This window comes from Ptychodera flava, chromosome 17 (assembly GCF_041260155.1).
Source record: "Ptychodera flava strain L36383 chromosome 17, AS_Pfla_20210202, whole genome shotgun sequence".
NCBI lineage: Eukaryota > Metazoa > Hemichordata > Enteropneusta > Ptychoderidae > Ptychodera > Ptychodera flava.
The window spans coordinates 25,276,096-25,296,817 of NC_091944.1; the positions used below are offsets into that span (position 1 = coordinate 25,276,096).

Genomic DNA, 20,722 nt, shown 5'->3' on the forward strand with positions numbered 1-20,722 from the left:
GATTTATTGATTTATTTATTATCACTACGTTACACTTTGACATATAAATAAGTACCCACTTATTTCCTGTACTGATGGGATCTGCGATAAAAGCAAAATCATAAAACACTTCACGAGAACAGATTATTTTCGATCAGTATTTTGACATACAACAAAACACTTAATGTAATTGTATCAACAAAATTATTCTATAATGTTATAAGAATGATATGATTATCTAAGATGGTGTCAACACATTTTCGTGAGATTCTTTTTGAAATACCCTCAGATAGCATCATACACACATCCTCTTAATTACTTGTCGACTTCATAAATATTACATTGTATAAATTGATCTAAAACAATTATTTAATCACTAAAATTTAAGCCTTATTGAAGATACACAATTTAAATCAATTTATAATCTTTGAAAGCACTGTACCTTCAGAAACATTAAGGAATGCCTTAATGAATTCATTTTTCCGACTCTCTTCTCGTCCAATCGTCACTACAGCTAGTGTAATGTTTTAATTGAATTTGTATTCGTTTCTGCACCTACATTTATATCTGGAGACTTAAGGATGAAGGAAAGATAGACTGAGTGATAAGTGTCTCTAAATATAATGTATCCATATCTATATACTGTTAGTATCTCTTGAATACGATATATACAAATGTACACACATGTTTAATAGTTACTATTGGACAAACCGGGTTGTAATAAACGTCATCATAACCTGCTGGGTCAATATGTACAAATACCGTCGCCTTTCAAACATCTCTGATATAAGCCATGCCTGGGAATACTTATATCAAATTACATGCCATTTCTTTAATTCCTTCAGATAAACGTTTTGATCATTGGCATAACATCAGGTACACACACTTTAATATCATTTGCACATCTCTGAATAATCTTAAAATTTAAAAAGACATACAATCTTGAAAGCAATGAGGCCGATGGATTCAGAAAATGCATGACCAAATGGAATTATTTACGTTGAAAGAGAACCTTTTAAAAGTAATATGTTTTCCAGTATATAATGGCAAAAATAATAAAAATGCCCAAAAATGTAACCTTGCAAACTTTGTCGACACGTTTGCCAAAGCCAATATATGCAGACGTTTCTGTTAATGATATCTTCTTTTCGCGGCGGCTTCCATACTGTGTTTGAAACATGCCAGATTCGGGTGCCCTTTCCATTATTCCATCTGTGTACATGAACCTTTTGGGATTATTTGTGAGAGTTGTCTGTGGTTCTGCCCTCTCGAAGCTTGTCATCTTGCTTGAAGCCGGACATCTTGTTATATCCATTTGCATATTTTTGTCCTGATAATTACAAATGCATTAATATAAAAATGCTGAAAAATACCAAAGTAACTGGTCAAATTTGAAAAAAAAATTACTACCGAACAACAATCTTACATATTACATTGTTTACCTTTGACTGTATATACGTGTGGTTAAAAAATGCCAAAATTAATAAAAATGCCTTCGGCCGCTCTCGCTGCGCTTGCTATCATTACTTTGTACTTGAAGTTATTTGTGATATATATATATATATATATATATATATATATATATATATATATATATATATATATATATAATATATATATATATATATATAAAATAATGCACCCCCTCCCGGCTCATAATTGACGAAAGCAAACTTTGCACGACGTAATATACGAGGCGAAGCCGAGTACATTATGTAAAGTTTGCTTGAGTCCATTATGGGCCGGGAGGGGTACATTATTACTATTATTTTATAGTTTTGGCAATGCCAGTGAATTTGTAGTTGTAGAAAACGAATAAAAAAAGGAAATTTAAACTGATTTTGAAGCCAGTGAGCGTCGTCCAGTATGATCGGCCCTGACTCTGTACATATTACATGCACTCCACACTGCACAGTGCACTGCACTGAACACGCACGTTCAGCACAAAATAAAATGACCAGCACTTTCACGGTTCATTTTGAATTGAAAAACGATGTATTTCGAAGGAAATGAAAAGTAACTGCATCCCTATCGTCTATATCAAACTTGAAACATCACCTTTAATATCATGCCATTCAAAAAATCGACACGGTGAAATGCCAGAGATGAAGAAAACGGAATGTTCATGCATCGACATCAGTATGATCAGCGAGCTCCATGCCATGGTATCAGCTGATCAATACGATCATTATTATGTCGCTAGTAGTACAGCATTCATTGCAAACGATATCAAAAGAGTTCAACATTGTTATTCAAATGTTTATATTTCAATAATAATTGTGTCTATAAATTTAATTTTCGATGGCTCCTTGAGAAGAGCTATAACGTAAACGGGTGCTTGAAAGGTACAGTTGACAAACATACTAGAGGGTTTCGGTACCGTCGCGTTATCGAGAACAAGGCAAGGTAAAATCACAGACATGGAGAAAAAAACGATGAATGAAAGTTGTCTCCGATTACAGTCAGTGCATCAGAAATAGGTGGCCGAGATGTTAGATCAACGGAGAGTCCACGGTCGTCATGATTGTTGGTATAGCTGACCTTGGACCGAGATTTTGAATGGCTCCGTAGTAATTTCCGTAGACACTTCCGGTCAAGGTTGATGACAGCAAGCTGCCGTTGTTGGCCCGTTTACGGCGGGTTCGAGTAGCCTTTCACGCTTGCATCGTTAACATAGCGACTGACATACATAATATGCCATGTGTCAAACCCAGTATCGTCTAGGAGTTTGCAAACGTACTGAGTTCTGTTTCACCTATACGGCAACGAAGCGAACCATGTTGTAAACAAACGTAGTGGCTAGTCGGTACAACCAGCGTATCGGACGGGGACTGCATGCTAAGCGCCAGCCAGACAGACGGCAAGTGCGTGCATGAGGACTCAAAAAATGTAATAAATCGTACAGTAAGACATTATTATCAACATTGTGAACCATTGTCAAGATTTATAGTTTTGTGTATTACATGGTTTATCCGATAATTTCCCTCCTTTGAAATGCGCAGTCCTTTTTTTCGTTTTCCAAAAAAACACAAACTTGCTCGCTGTGGGGCCGCAGTGCTGAATAATGGAATACATTATCAGTAATAAAGTATGGATATGACGTCACAAACTTCACTGGTATTGACAAAGCTATAATATATATATATATATATATATATATATATATATATATATATATATATATATATATATATATATATATATATATATATATATATGAGAACACATCAAGTATGTTTGGTACCTATTACTCGAGTTTCACGCATAAACGCGATCGTCAAATAGGTAGATTGTATTACCCCCAACGCATAAATGAATGGAACTTTTCGCCGTAGAGGGCGGCCTACACCTGAAAATATGACAACTACAATTGCATGTAAATAAATTTGATTATCTGTCTATAATCGTGGCTAAAATGACTTAGAGATTGATATTTGGCGGGTCCAACGTATAGGGCACAATGCAGTTACTAATTTCGAAATACCTGTTTTCTTCACCGGAGGTCCATACATTTTTCTTCAACAGATTTCGCTTTGATGTGTGTAGGGATACTTGTTCGGTGTCTATCTGTTCTTTGCTGTTTGTGTTTGTCATATTTTGTCATTATGAATCTTTTGACTATGATGCTATGGCGCTATTGTTCGTATACATCGTTTACTTACTTTTTATAAAGGCATTCGTAGTAAGTATCATAAGTCATGTAGCTTCTTCACGGTTGAGCACACGGTAATCCAGTAATTAAGAGCTACATGTATACTTTCTTGAGCTACTAAGGGATACTTTGACTACAATGTTAATCATTATCAGGAAATATACTTTACATGACACAGCGACATGTTAGTTGTAAGTCGGCAGTCGATTGGATCGTGTATATTGCTTTCTTAGAGCTAGTAACTAAACGATTGAAAACGACATCGAGCATCGTCGCATTTCATGGCATATACTTACCAAGTTTCTATCTGTGCAACGTTTATTAGATGTCATGCCCCCAGTCGTGTACAACACGTAAACCAATCCATATTCCAGCAAAATCACATAGACCAGAAGTTGACACACTGTCAACCAAATGTCAATAGCCTGTTTCAAGAGCAGGGAGATTGTCAGTAAGTAAAAAATAATAACATGAAATAAGCATGAAACTTAACAGATTCCATTACTTTGTACTTGAAGTAATATATATATATATATATATATATATATATATATATATATATATATATCACATGAACTGGCCCAAATTCCCACCTATGTGACGTACAACAGGACGGATTAGAAATCCGAATTACCACTGTTGTACGTCATCAACCGGAACGTTTTTCTTGCATGGTACCGTTTATATGCGGGTCGCGACGTGACATAGACCGATTTGTCATGATTGATGCCGAGTTCTCGTGACATTTTTACAAAAGGTGACCCGATTATCCATATATGGAAACATATAAGGCATGTCCAGCTAAATTTCGAGTCGCTAAAACGATAGCTGTCCCGAGAATCGAATAGGGATACCGCCGATCGCATAGCTTTGTAACGTGGCAGCGCCAGTCGAGTCGCGTCGTAACACTCAATGCAATGTGGACGTCGTACCTGGCGATCCCGGTTGGCGATAAACCTGAAATCTACACCTCAACGGAAGTTCAACTGAATAAATGAGTACAGTATAATCTTCGGGAAAGCGACATAGGAGGCACAAGCATAAATTCATTCGACTAACAACATAAATGTCTTTCATCATAAAAAAATCCGTAAATCCGTAAGGCTGTAGCGAAGACATCAGCTGTTGAGCTGTATATGCAGTGCAGCGCTGTGGATTCCGATGTACTTCGAAAGTTGCCTCAGACAACACTCAAAACAGAGTTTCCGTCAAGTAAAATCAGGATGTATCTACGGTTGAGATATATGTCACTGCAAACAACAAAGTTCTTAAGACGAAAACATTGACGACCGAGATCGGGATCAACGAGTTGACACCGGTAGCGACCCGTGACGTCAGCGTTGTGGGCACAAACATGCAATGAGGTACTCTGTATGTCATCGAAAGGAATCTTTCGCGCTTGAAAAGCCACAGAATCAGAATCTCACGGAATGAGAATTACTGTTTCGATCGTGTCGTTGCATTTACTTCATAAATCTATTTGTAAATATTCTAAATAACTCTGAATACTATAGCTATCCGTCGCTAGCACGATGAAAGTTATGTCCACCGATGGCTGACTTGCCTTGGCATCGGTACAGCGCGAGACAATGATTGACACGTTCACGTGACCGAATGCGTACGTTTGATTGGTGGAGATACCATTGGATGTATCAAATTTCAGCTTGATGGGATTTATGAATGAAAGTATCTCCTTGGTGACGGACCGCTTTACTCTTTAAATGAAAGTAATCCGCGTAAGTAAAACACAAATCGCGACGAAATTCATGCAATTTGTTACGATAATTTTGATCCATCTACGTCAAAAGAAAAATAAGAAGACTGTTCATGTGATAAATATATAATCCCATGGTATTTTTCTCTGTTTGACGTCATCGTATACTCGTATTTTTCGCGGAGCCGCACAACTTCTCGCCTTCAGCTCGAAGTTGTACGGCTCCGCGAAAAACACTCGTATACGATGACGTCAAACAGAGAAAAATACCATGGGATTATATATATATATATATATATATATATAATATACGGTAAAAATTCATAGCAATTTGAACACAGGACTTAGGCGTTACTCAGAGTTTCACGCTACAAGTGCTCTCTGTAGCGATCATCAGACGAATGGTTCAACTTATCTTATCTTCGAATGCTTCCGTTGCTTTTCTATATATATATATATATATATATATATATTATATATATATATATATATATATATATATATATATATAGAGAGAGAGAGAGAGAGAGAGAGAGAGAGAGAGAGAGAGAGAGAGAGATATAGATAGATATATATATATATATATATATATATATATATATATATATATATATATATATATAGATATATATTTTATATATAATCCCATGGTATTTTTCTCTGTTTGACGTCATCGTATACGAGTGTTTTTTCGCGGAGCCGTACAACTTCGAGCCGAAGGCGAGAAGTTGTGCGGCTCCGCGAAAAACACGAGTATACGATGACGTCAAACAGAGAAAAATTCCATGGGATTATATATTTATCACATGAACAGTCTTATTTTTCTTTGATGTGGATGGATCAAAATTATTTTAACAAATTGCATGATTTTTATCGCGATTTTGTGTTTTATTTACGCGGATTACTTTCATTTAACGAGTAAAGCGGCCCGTCACCCAGGAGATGTGCAAATGTTTACAGGTATACTTTTATTCATAAATCCGATTAAGCTGAAATTTCGCTACAGCGAAAGGTATCTCCACTAATCAGACATCCGGATTCGGTCACGTGCGCGTGTCAATCATTGTCTCGCGCTGGAGCGATGCCAAGGCAAGTCTGCCATCATAGCTTTCACCGTACCGTGCTACCGACGGATAGGCATAGTATTTTGAGTTATTTAGAATATTTACAATTACATTTATGAAGTTAATACAATGGCACTATCGAAACAGTAGTTATCATACTTAGATATGCTGTGGCTTTTAAAATATCACAAGTTTACGACCTTATAGCGAGCCCGAAAGATTCAGATCGATGACACACAGAGTGTACGCTTGTTGTTGTTGGCACTGCCGTATACGTCACCGGTCTCCGCCGCGCCGGTGGCCATCTCAGTCGTCAATCAATGTTTCGTTTTATGGACTTTGATGTTTGCTGTGACACGTATCGCCCGTAGGTGCATCTCAATTTTGTTACTTGATGGAACTCTGTTCTGTTGTACAGTGAGTGTTGTCCGAGTCAACTTTCAAAATAAATCGGATTCTACAGCGCTGCACTGCAGAATGTATATGTCTTCACTACAGCCTTCCGCTGCAGGTTTGATCTCGATCGAGAAACGACGGAATAATTTGTGTGATGAAGGAAATTTATCGTTGTTCGTCGAATGACTTTATGCTTGTGCCTTCTATGTCGCTTTCCCGAAGATTATACGGTACTCATTTATTAAGTTGAACTTTCGTTGAGGTGTATCTTTAGGGTTTATCGCCAACCGGGATCGCCAGGTACGACGTCGCTTGGCGATCGCCAGGTACGACGACGTCAACATTGAGCCTTACGACTGGAGCAGTGACGTTACTGAGCCAAATGATCGATGATATCCTCATTCGATTCTTGCTGTTAGGTATATTCGTCCCAGATTCTTGGGAATAGCTAAAGCTTTAGCGACTTGCAATTTCGTTGGACATGCCTTCTATGTTTCCATATCTGGATTTATCGCGCCGGGTCACCTTTTTGTCAAAATTCTGTGTTTCAGGAAAAAAGTTCCGGTTGATGACGTACAACAGGGGTAATATGGATTTCTTATCTGTGCTGGTGTACGTCACACAGGTGGAGATACGGGCCAGTTCATGTGATAATATATATATATATATATATATATATATATATATATATATATATATATATATATATATATATATATATATATATATATATATATATATATATATATATATATATATATATTTATATATATTCTACATCTACCATCGAGAACAACGGAATTTTGCGTGCGCTAAAAAAGCCGTAGGCCTACTAGTCCAGTCAATCTACGCCAAAAAAGGGGTCAACCTAGGAATAATTGCAACAGAATTTTTTCTTCACCATGCATTTTGGAAAGGTCCTAGAAATAACATACTAAAAGTATAATAAGATCTCAGGGGTGCAACAGTGCCTAATTTGCATAAATGTAAGGGGGCTCATGGGTATAAAATTGTCGCTGATAGATGGTTTCAACTTAAAATATGTGGCTAAACATGATTTTGATACAGGTTTTTTGGCTTATTTGCCTCCTTTTTGGTCTAGGCAATGTTGTTGAAAATATTTTGTAGTCATAGAAATATTCCCCATTTGCATAAATCCAATATGGCCGCCACAACACTCACTTGTCTTAGTTTTTCTCGAATTAATAACTATTTTTAAGCTACTACTGACAGCGATAGAATAATTTTTTCACATTGTATTTTAGACAAGTCCTAGAATTACATACTAAAAGCCGAGTACAATCTAGAATTGTAAACAGTGCCTAATTTGCATAGATGTAAAAAGATTATGGGTACAAACTTAGTGCTGATTGAATGTTTCTTCTTAAAATAATTGGCTAAACATGATATGTTATGCAGGTTTTTGGCTTATTTGCCTTGTTTTTCGTTTCGGTAATGTTGATGGAAATATCTAGTCGTCATAGAAATATTCCTCATTTGCATAAATCCAATATGGCCGCCACAACCTTCACTTTTCTTTGTATTTTTCCCAATTAATAACTATTTTTAAGCTAAGTCTGACGGCAATAGAATTATTTATACACTGTGTATTTCAGAGAAGTCCTACAATGACATACTAAAAGCCTAGTACAATCTAGAACTGTAAACAATGCCTAATTTGCATATATGTAAAAAGATTATGGTTATTAACTAGGTGCTGATAGAATGTTGCTACTAAAAATATTCGGCTAAACATGATATATGCGGATTTTGGGCTTATTTGCCTTGTGTTTGATTCAGGCAAGGTTGATTAAAATATTTTGTCGTCATAAAATATTCTGTATTTGCATAAATCCAATATGGCCGCCACAACACTTCGCTTTTCTTTGTATGTCCCTAATTAGTAACTATATAAGCTACTTCTGACAGCAATAGAATTTCATTTTTCTTTGTGTATTTTAGAGAGGTCCTAGAATGACATACTAAAAGTCCAATACAATCTAAGAGGTATAACATTACCTAATATGTATAGATATAAACGGATAATGGAGCAATACATTCACTGATAAAAGAAATATGCATATTGAATTGAGATAAATGCGACATCATGTTCAAGTAATGTATGCATTTATCTTAATTTTTGTCCAGGCAATATTTTTGAATACACTGTATCGCCCGAGAAATATTCTAATTTGCCTAAATCAAGTATAGCTGCCACTGCACTTCACTTAAAAATTATATTTAATCTACACAACAACTTGAGTAGTTTTTGTTTCCACTCTGTATTGAATGTGGAGAATGACAAACAAAATGACTATTAAGAGGGGAGACAGTGCATAATTTGAATAAATATAAACTTAGAAAAGGGAACAAAATAGTTGCTGTTAATATATTTCTTAAAATATATTCAGCAAATTGATATTTCATTCAAGCAATTTGATTATTTAATGTACTTTTCGTGTTTGTAGGCAATGCATAAAATCATTTAAGACTCCTCATTTTACATAACTGCAATGTGCCCCTCCTACCACTTTACTTTTCCCTGTTTTTGACCTATAGTATAAATGACAATGTATAATGTTAAAAAACAACGGAGATCATTAGAACTAAATTTTAGTAGGGTCATGAGAGTTACATATCGCAAGTTTAAAGGCCTGTGTTGGCACCAGATTTTCTCATCAGAAAATTTACCCACCAGATTACAATTTCAGTGGAAAACAAAAGGCTATTACACCTCAATCATTCTCTTACAGACTAGAACAAAGGCGATCCCAGGGATCGCGAAAAGTGCATTTAATGAAGTTGTGCATAAGACAGCTAATTTACCCAAATTCTAAATGGGTCATAGATGGTATACAAACCTGGTGCTGATAATCTATTTACGAAAGTGATTTAAGAGATAAGTTGACATTGTAATGACTATGTAACATCATTTTTTGTTTTTAGTTCAGAGAATGTTTTCAAATATATCTTACAGCGATAAAAAATTATAATTTGCATTTGTCCAATAAGTCAACCATGTCACTTCCTTTTTCTAATTGGAATACGAATTATTTCTTCACCTTAAATACTTAAAGATCCAAGAAAGGTATATTCAAAGTCTTGTACAAAGGGCTAATTTTAAAAGATTTTATAGGAAATGCCTACGCTGTATTAAATGTAATAATTGAAACTTGAAATGTTTTACAATATCGTAAAGAGAGATTGGAAGTTTTTACTAACATTGCCAAATATATTTTACCTAATTTTGAGCGATTCCTCATGTGCATAAATCCTATATGATGACCATTAAAATAATTTTCTTTAATTTTTCAAATTGACGTCAACTTATTTTAAGTAATTATGTTATCAGTAAAATGAGAAGTTACATTAAGAGACACTACTTGTTTAAGTTATTTAATACTTTAAATTCTTCCTATCGAAAGATGTCCATTTTATAACTTGAATGAACATTTTGCTCAGTACAAAGAAATTGACGTGGTTATTTATTTTCTGTGTATTTTAACTCATTGTAATGATTATATACAAATAGGGCCTACAGAATGAAAAGCCCAGTAAAAATAAACAATGATTTATTCGTATAGTTCATTTCAATTATCTAGAGAATTTGCATAATGTCAATAACATTGGCAACTTACTGGAAGATTTGGATTTTCTTAATGCATACCAAATTGCTTGGCCAAATAACCAGCACTTTGTACTAAGTGAGGCTGAAGAAAATTTGTGTTTCAGCTTTATTTTCTTTTATTTTCACCCTTACCCCGTATTACTATTAGCTGCCGTTAACGAGTTTATCAATTAGGATATCAAATTTGGACATCAAATTATCATAAAATTGGTTATCCTGTATTTTGAACCTTATGGAAGTCTCACCTCAGATTTGCCAGATTCTCAATTCCTTAAGTGATCGATCTTATTGGTGATAACACAAAAGTCTAATAATCTGCAAATGGAAGTCCATTACATAACAGCCCCATGAGTGATACTTGCACACCTAAGATCTGATTTGATACGCAGTACAATTATATCATCCTATGCTTCACATCTTTTCATTGAGTTGCCCTTCCCATACTTATGGGTTCTACCATGAACTGCAGCAGCATGAATAACCCCAGAAGAAAGCAAAATCTAGACTTTCTGTTGTCAACGAAAGGATTCTGGCTGTAAACAAATGAACCACCTAGAGGAAGATGTAAACAGAGAGGAAGAGGAAGAAATTTTGATATGATAATGACCATCATAATAATTGTCATCACCACTACCATCATGGTGATTCAAATGATGTTCGTATTTATACTAATGATAGTTTAATAATGAGAAAGATGATTCACAGGCACAACTGTTAAGTGTGGGGAAGGATCACGTGACCATGTACAACTAGGCAAGTGCGTTAAACCTTCAGCTCTCCAAATCTGCCAAAGTTTTCAGCTCATCTCAGAAAGTCTGAGTACCAATACTCAATCATCACCTCCGTGAATACCCAGTCACCCCGCAGACCGAAAATGCCGAGAATCCAACCACCGCAAGGCAAGAAAAAGAAGCAAAAAAGCATCACAGCGTTCACTGGACCTGCTTCAGACCAAAGCGACGGCCAAAACGACACCCCTCATGAACATGAGGCCAGCGACGGGGAAGAACCTTCTCCAGATAAAATCACCATGGAAATGCTCTACAACAGACTGGAAACTTTGCAAACAGATGTCACCACGATCAAAACCAAACTCTTGGTATTATCAGATGTCGAAGATCGAGTAACAAAACTCGAGGAGAGGCAAAACGACTTCGAGAAATCGAGTGAATATGCGGTTACCAAAGCCGACGACAATGAAACCAGGATCGCCTCCCTCGAACAGAAAGTCTGTCAACTTACAGAAAACTTAAAAAACACTCAGGAGGAAAGTATTCGAGCACAACGTCGACTAAGAGAATGCTCCCTCCGCTTCTACGGTGTAAAGGAAGAAGAAACGAAAAGCCAATGGAGGTCGCCCGACAACTGCTAACGGACAAGTTCGAAGTAAGTGATCACGGAATAGAAAAAGCCTTCCGAGCCCCAGTAAGAGGGACATCACCAATAATCGGTCACGACCTATCATTGTGAAATTCACTCTACTGGCGAAAAGTCAACAGATATTACGCAAAGCCAAGCAAGCCCTAGTCGGAACAGAAATCTACATCAAACAAGACCTGCTCCCCGCAGATTACAAGAAAAAACGCCTGTACCACAAGATCATGGCGCAAGCTTACAAGGACGGAAAGAAACCAATCTTCCGGAATGGAATGCTGTACATCGACGGAGTCAAGTACTCAGAACCCCCACCAACACTCGATGTGGTTTAAGAACCGCGCCTCAGACCACCCATGCGACTGCATGAACATTCGACCAGCAGATTGGAGAGCTACACTGCCACATCATCTTCACTCAAGTCATGCGACAACAACTATCTTTAACTTTTGCCAGAACTTTTTTATTAGATTTAGAAGGAATTGTTTTTTCTCCTTTAGTCCTTTTCTTATCCTTGTTTTTACTATTCTATCCCCAAAAAGGTAACAACCAACAGAATGGAAGTAAGTGTGCTTTTAAAATATCCCAATTTCATCAAACATGCAGAAATTGAAATTCTTATCACTTAACGTGAGAGGTCTCAGGGAATTTAAAAAAGAAAGAAGGTGTTAACATGGTTAAAACATAAGAAGCCAAATATTGTTTTCCTTCAGGAAACACACAGCACGTCAGATAATGAGAATTTTGGTCATCCCAGGCTTCGGGCGACTGCTTTTATTCTCACGGGACACACAATAGTAGAGGTGTCATGACTATTTTACGCAACTGTAATCATACTGTGAACAAAACACTAACATCCGAGCATGGAAGGTACATTTTGCTAGATGTAACAATTGATGGCAGAAACTTCCTGCTCCTAAATATTTATGCTCCCAATGATGAAAAATCTCATGTTCAATTTACACAGGAACTTCTTGACATTCTGTCGTCTCATGAAGTTCAATCAGACACAGAATTGTCATCGGCGGAGACTTTAATTTTACATTTAATAATGAAATCGACAGATCGGGCTCCAGTGGTCCTAATTGGCAAAAAGCCAAGGAGAGCATTTTGCAACTGTTAGAACATCACACTTTGATTGATATATGGCGAGTATGTAATCCCGGGGTCACTCATTTCACCTGGCGTAGACACAGGCCTTCCATTACACAAAGTCGCTTAGACTACTTCCTTATCAGCAAGTCACTGCAACAAGATATCAGCTCCACCGAGATTATCCCTTCCGTTAGCACAGATCATTTAGCAGTGACTCTGACCTTTGACCCTGTCACCACACCATTTGGTCCGTCATATTGGAAACTAAATACCAGCTTATTACAGGACAGTGTTTACATTGACGAACTTTCCCAAAAGTTTACCCTATGGCTCCAAGATTACGACGGAATAGAGGACAAAGGCCTCAAATGGGACCTCCTGAAATATGAGATTAAAAAATTTTCAATCTCATACTCAAAACAAATTGCGAAACTCAAAAAGCAACGTATCAATGAACTTGAGGGAGCAGTTTCCAATCTAGAGACCTCCCTCAGGCCAAATGCGTCAGAGGACGACATCCTCAGACTCCAAAATGCAAAAGCATAGCTCGAGAGGGAATATGACTACCTAACTGAAGGTTCAATTATTCGTTCAAGAGTCAGATGGCATGAAAAAGGGGAGAAAAACAATAAGTATTTTCTAGGGCTGGAGAAGAGGAGGGGGAGAAAAGGGCATATCAAAGAATCATTGGCGCAAACAATGAACTGAAAACATCGCAGAAAGACATTCTTTCTGAGCTGAAGACATTTTACAGTACTCTCTACTCCTCCAAAACCAACCCAGAAAGGGATATTACTGACCACCACTTCCTGAAAAATGACAACATCCCCAAACTTGGGCACCAGCTCATGAAAAATTGTGAGTCACCAATAACCCACAATGAAATTTACTGTGCCCTCACCATGATGCCAAGAAATAAGACCCCGGCAATGATGGATTGCCAGCAGAATTCTACACAACATTTTGGCCGACAATAGGCCAACAGTAGTTGATTCTCTCAACTATGGGTTCGAAAACGGGAGTCTCTCCAACTCCCAGAGACAAAGTGTGATCACACTAATAGAAAAGAAAGGGAGAGACACCAAATACATCAAAAATTGGCGACCGATCTCTCTCATCAACGCCGACGCTAAAGTAGCTGCAAAGTGTCTCGCCAATCGTCTGAAAAATGTTTTGCCTAGCCTCACTAACTGCCAGCAGAGTGCCTTTGTCAAAGACAGAGATATAAGTGACTACATCAGGCTGATAGAGGAAATTCTCTGGCATACAGACGAAAACAACCTCCCGGAATACTGCTTGCCATAGACTTTGAGAAAGCCTTCGACAGTTTAGAATGGGATTACATTATGGAATGTTTAAATACATACGGGTTTGGCCCACTCTTTAAACAATGGTTCATTACATTTTACACAGACTTGAGCAGTTGCGTTATGAACAATGGTTTCAGTACCGGATATTTTAACATTGAAAGGGGGGTGAGACAAGGAGACCCATTGTCACCCTATTTGTTCATCCTTGCGCTAGAAATATTCTTAATTAACTTGAATGATGACGCCAATTGTCAAGGGTATCAGGTCAGGAATAGGTGAATGCAAATATGCCGCATTTGCGGATGACCTGACGACCTTTGTAACAGATGAACAGTCATGTCAGAGAATATTTGAAATGTTGCACGAGTTCCACTCACTCTCAGGCTTGATGGTCAACCCTACTAAAACGGAAGCTATTTGGCTTGGTAAGTGGAAAAGACGTAAGAAAAAACCATTTGGCATCAAATGGCCGACTTCACCAATCAAAATTGCAGGAATTTACATTTCGTATAACCAAGAGTTAAACACCACTCTCAATTATGCAACACCACTCAAGCAGATCGAAGGAACTCTGGGAACATGGAAAAAGAGATCCCTGACACTCATGGGCAAAGTTCAGATTTTGAAAACATTCGCCCTATCACAACTTAATTATGTCATGAGAATGACCACAATAACACCTGAAATTCTTAAGAGATTTGAACAGCTTATCTTCAATTTCCTCTGGAATGGAAAAGATAGAATAACCAGAAAGGTAATGGTCAGAGGGGTTTCCGAGGGGGGCTTAAAGGCTCCCGATGTGAAAACTACACACAAGCTTATGCGTATAAACCTTATTAAAGGTATTTAGATGAAACATAGAACACCCCTGGAAACTCTTTCTAGACCATCGCCTAAAATCTGTGGGTGGAAAGTACCTATTCAAGTGTAACTTCGATTTTCACTCACTCAGCCTGCCCCTACCGAGATTCTACCAAGAAATGCTTGAATCCTGGTCGGTATGCAATGTTGAGGTCAATGACTCTGAGATTGACATTACTTGTCAAACAATTTGGAACAACAGAAATGTTCTAATTGGAGGGCATTCTGTCTATAATCCAAAGCTAAGACAGAAAGGGTTTGAATTTATATTCGATTTACTTACCGAGGAGGGGTATCTGTCATGGGAAAAATTAACCAACAAAAACCTCAAGGGAACGAAGTCCTCCTTCTTTATGGAGCAATCACATGTCTCAGAGTTAGGTGGCCGGAGCCATTGCTGGTTGAACCGGTGTTTAAAGATGAATATGAATATGTGTTTTTTAATTGTAACTTTCGACCCTCCCACAAAGTTACCAGGGAGAGCATCAGAAACGCCATTTACAGTAAAGAGGAACTAAGTCCAATTAATGAACGATATTATGAAAGAGAATATGACTTTACTGGACCATGGTCTCCCATATATAGTCTACCATTTAAGGTAGCCATAGACACAAAAACACGTGAATTCCAGTTCAAACTTCTTCATCATATTCTATACACAAACTACGATTTATCTAGAAGAGGCATGGACCAATCACCGCTCTGTTCATTCTGCCAAAACAGCAACGAGACACTAGATCATCTTTTCTACACCTGTAAATTCACTGAGACCTTCTTGAACGAGTTTCACACATTTTTCGAGGCATCTCTCAGTTTGTTCACGAGACATAACTTAAATGAAGTGCTCTTTGGCGTTGACGGTTACTCTGACATTCATAATCACTTGCTACTGTTAGCCAAAAGACACATCTATGCCATGAAAATGAAACAGAGTAAACCACACTTTGCAGCTTTTATGTTGCAAGTGAAATTCAACTACCATCTAGAGTACGAAATAGCTCTGGAAAAAGACAAATTAGAGAGACATTGCAACAAATGGATTTCAATTTTACACAAATTGTAGATAACTAAGCACTGTACTTCATTTTTATCTTAAGTTCATGTTACTAAAAAAATGTTACCAATAAACAATTTTAAATACAAAAAAAAAAGTGTGGGGAACCATCTATTAGTAACTGAATATTTCCATCGTCATTGAAGATAGTGACCAAAAGCATAAAATATTCCTTCAAAAATATTACTGCAATCGAACATGTTGTAGGATAAAATGACTAAAAATGACAATTGATGTCAAATTATTGAACACGTCCAATGATTTTTTATGAATAACCTTATGGTCGTAAAAGAAAGAAGAATATCCAAAGAAAGAATTCTGATTCCCTTTATTTAAATAGTAATGCTCTGAAACTCTTCTCTTTATTCATTGCATTTCTGAATAACCAGGAAATGTCATGAAAGCTATTGTAGTCTTATTGTATTCAGAAGACAGTTTGTGTCAATTATGCAAATTAGGCCTTTTGTATTAAAATAATTAGCATGCAAATTAGGTCAACCTCATTTGTTTTAGGTAATTCTTGCAAAACCTTAACAATTTCATTGAGAAAAAAATTGTTTAAATATGAGCTTAAACATTCATTTTGTCTGGAATAGTGAAAAAACTGCGAATATATGCAAATTACTTAATTTGCATAATCTTTATTGTTCAAGACATTTAGAAAATAACTTGTTGAACCTTACCTAATTGTGTTGCAACGAAAAAAGTCACTTGAATTCAGTTTACATGTCCAAAATGTGAGTATAGCAGTAATTTTAAGGCGATATATAGCTAATTTGAATATATGCAAATTTAACCAATTTGCACCCTTTATATTTTCCTATACTTTTAATATGTCATTAGTGAGACCTTTCCAAAGGTCATGGTGAAGAAATAATTTCTGTTGCAATTAGTCCTAGGTTAAACCCTAAATTGACTGGACTATACAGAACGCCCGTTCCGTAACACGTACGATTTCAAGGCGCCGCATCCCCCGCTGCTGTATCTGCGCATTCACTGTTGAACGGTTTCAAGGGACTCATTGGACGAGTGCCAGAACATGTGTCGCGCGCGCTCTGTACGTAATAAGTTTACGTGTGTAGTGCACACACTACCCATACCTTGCAGAAGCGCGTCCGAGATAGCGCTCCACACTTGCGCTATAAATCGTAAGAAAAATTGTTGACATTGTGTGAAAACGGCCATTACTCTGACAATTTGATGCCCCAGTCACGAATATAAGATGTATAATAATAATAATAATAATAATATATATATATATATATATATATATATATATATATATATATATATATATATATATATATATATATATATATAAATATCAATGCCATATCTTAAAGTTAGTACCGATGCAATGTATCATTATGCAAGCAACATTAAAATGTCCCTGAAATAGAGATATCATTCAATGTATCAAATTAGTTATAGACAAGACGAATTGATAAAAGTATGGGCTGCTTGCAATGGAGTAAGTAGTTTTCGGCAGTTTTCAGGATTCAAGCAGCATTTCTCAGTTGATATTAAATTCCTTCATTGCAGTGATACAGTCTGTAAATAGATCTGTTTAACATATTGACAGTGAATTTCCAAAATAGCTGGGAGTTACAATGTGCTTGGCTGATAAGAAAACGTTTCTGGTGATAGAAATGACGCCGCTTGCCTACATTACAAACGTTCTCCTTTGATAAATTTTGCAACTAGTTAAAGCCCCAGTATTTGTAACTTTTAACCTTTTTTATGTTCGAAATTACATGTTATTCTCTTACATCCATCGTGAAATGTTGTTCAGTAAAGAAATAAGCCAAATTTGTGCTCCTGTAGTGACATACAAACGCTAAATATTGCCCGATCGAGTTGGATTGCCGCGCGGGTTTGTTGACAACTTGTAGGCTGTGCACGTGACCGAGAACGCCGATACTGATGACATCATTGAGCCTGCAACATTACAGGGGCCATGCCATGCACGCAACACCGCCTGGGTAATCGCCCATGGTCGCCGGCTGAATGACCTGCGAATGGTTTTATTTTGTTCTTCTCTGTTCAAATACGTACTGCTACTGTGTTTCAGAGGATACAGAACTTTGGCAGAGGAGGCTGACATTCTAAACTGCAGTCGTCAGTGCACCGATGCGCACGTACCCTGCAGTTGGTCACTCCCGGTACCGATGTAAAATCAAGACGACACTATATACACTTGGCTAACTTCTGTAGGCAAATAGCTATCAAAATTGAGTAACTTGAAGTAATAAATTTCAGCTGATTGTTGCTTTAGCGGCAAGGTGATCGCGAAATCGAAGCAACATAGTTTGGCAATGTATGGTAAGCTGTCGAATGCAGTGAACGCGATGGCCTTTGGCAGCAAGTAAGGGAACCGTCAGTATTTACAACCTGGGGGTCATCTTAAAATTTAAAGCTAATAAGGGGGTGCTCAAAATGTTTTTTCTTTGTCTTACTCTGTGCTCAATGACATAATAATTAGTTGATAATATATATTTTACTCTGATACATGTTAAATAAAAAGAAAATAAATACTGTAACAGAACAATAAATATCAACTAGATGAAGCAAGGCAAAAAAACTACAAGTAGCTGCTACTACTAGCAATACTTATTATGAAAGTCTGAGAGAAGATAGTGATGATGAGAATGATATCGTTGTTCATGTACTCAATGGCACTAGCAACAGTAAAGATGACCATCGACAGTGGTGATTAATAGAATCTCACACCCCAAAGGACCTGGGATCAGATTTCTCACACGAGTTGGGGATATTTTGTCTCACACGAGCCGTAGGCGAGTGTGAGACAAAATATCCCCAACGAGTGTGAGAAATCTGATCCCAGGTCCTTGGTGTGTGAGATTCTTTTTCTCACATGACCACAAAATGCGTTAAATTCATATTGGACACGTACAATATTATCAAAAATCGTGACAACTCTGTCGTCTGCCTCTGTACTTTGACCTGCTTACTTTGTAGTTCTAGTCCATGTGTTACTCGTCGTGCCATTGGATAACATTTTGCGCGTGGAACAAAACAGACTGTTTATCATCCAATCAGAGCTCGTGTAATATTTACTGCAGAGTGTGGGACGGTTTCTAAGAGTGTGGGATCGATTTTTCCCACACTGTCGATCCCGCACTCCCAGCGGCCAGGAATGTGAGAAGATGATGTCACACAGTAGTTTTCTACAGTCGTTACCAGAGGTGTAAGGAGAGGCTGGGTCATGGAGAAATGTTCTCGACAGATATCACTATAAGTGCACAGGATCTAGGACAAAACTGAACTGTTGTGAATTCATCCTTTATATTATCATAGAAATGTAAATTTTAATTGACTTGAGTTCAACAACCATTTGGACATTTAACCATACCATAATGTCATGCTACCCATCCAAAATTTAACAATACTATATGGTTGGAGACTGGTTATTAGGTGAGCTTTTATATCTACATATTGTTACATGGGCTCAGGTAAGCCAAAATTTCTGTTAGAGAGGGGGTTACTCAAAGTCATCATGGTTGGCTGGGGTGTGACTCAAAATTTCGGAGTTTCTAATGTAATTCCTCCGACCCCCAGGTGGTAAATAATGACGTCTCCCTAAACAGCTGTGAACGCCCGAGTCAGAACGATCGGGACCAGTATACGCACGGCTGATATCTCAGCGAAAATTTAGAAAAAACAATGGAGCTACTGCTAAGAAATTTACAGACTCTTGGCTTTTGATGCATCAGTTTTTGAGCTTTTATACTGGTAAAAAGGCATTCTGAATACAGCGGTAAATTTCCTCCCAAACGCGAAAGGCGAACACGCGGGCATTCTGCAATGGACGCTGTCAACTTTACCTTGCTGCAGGCCCCACGCCAATCTCGGCCCGGCCCCGCTACACTTGTACAGTCTACTACCATGTAGTACAGCCTTACAGGACTAGTAGCCGGCCAAACGCAAAAAAAAAACCAAAAAAAAACCACAAAACGCCGCAGTGTAAAATCCGTAGGTCAGAACCATTGATCATAAATTTTCAGAACCAGTGATGTTTAAAAGTTTTGTATTGTTTATGTGAATGACTTTCTCATCGAGCTGCGTGTATAATTGCCCTGAGGGCATTATCCATGCAAATTTGGGGCCTGCCTTCGCTCCCTCCGATCGTCTGTAGACTACAGCCAAAATCACAGTCCTAAGCAAATTATACAGTTGTGAAAGTCAGATGTATGTATCATGAATTTTATACAAAAAATATGTAAACAACAGAATCAAACCAAAAGGTTAGTTTGCTGTCGGGCCGGAAGCGGAGGGGACGACTTTGCAGTGAGGCCGGGATCTCTTGTGTTCAAACTTCTACCATGCCTGGAGCTCCATCGGATCGCAGCTAGCCGATAATTGTACCACAACTGTAGTCCTTGTGAGGATTAGATGCCCGTTACGTTCGATATTATTTGGAAATACTTTTAAATTTAATAAGTAAGACATTTGCACTGCATTCAAGATATAGTTTTTCCTTTCTGAGCGTTTTCAATTACGGCAACGATATGCGAAGTTGATAGGCTGTGTTGCCTGCAGCGCGCAGCGTAGCCTGGCCGTACACAAACCTTCGT

At 37.5% G+C, this 20,722-nt stretch overlaps 1 protein-coding gene across 1 annotated transcript in view; it reads right to left on the reverse strand.

The window, feature by feature from the left end:
• Positions 1-442: 442 nt before the first annotated feature.
• LOC139116506 (glycine receptor subunit alpha-2-like) overlaps positions 443-20,722 on the reverse strand; it is a 28,883-nt gene continuing 8,603 nt past the window's right edge. The window contains exons 7-8 of the mRNA XM_070679121.1: positions 3,928-4,056; positions 443-1,309 (exon numbers count right to left, since the gene is read on the reverse strand). Of these exons, the coding sequence (XP_070535222.1) occupies positions 995-1,309; positions 3,928-4,056 (444 nt within the window). The 3' untranslated portion in view covers positions 443-994. The remainder of the gene's footprint in view (positions 1,310-3,927; positions 4,057-20,722) is intronic.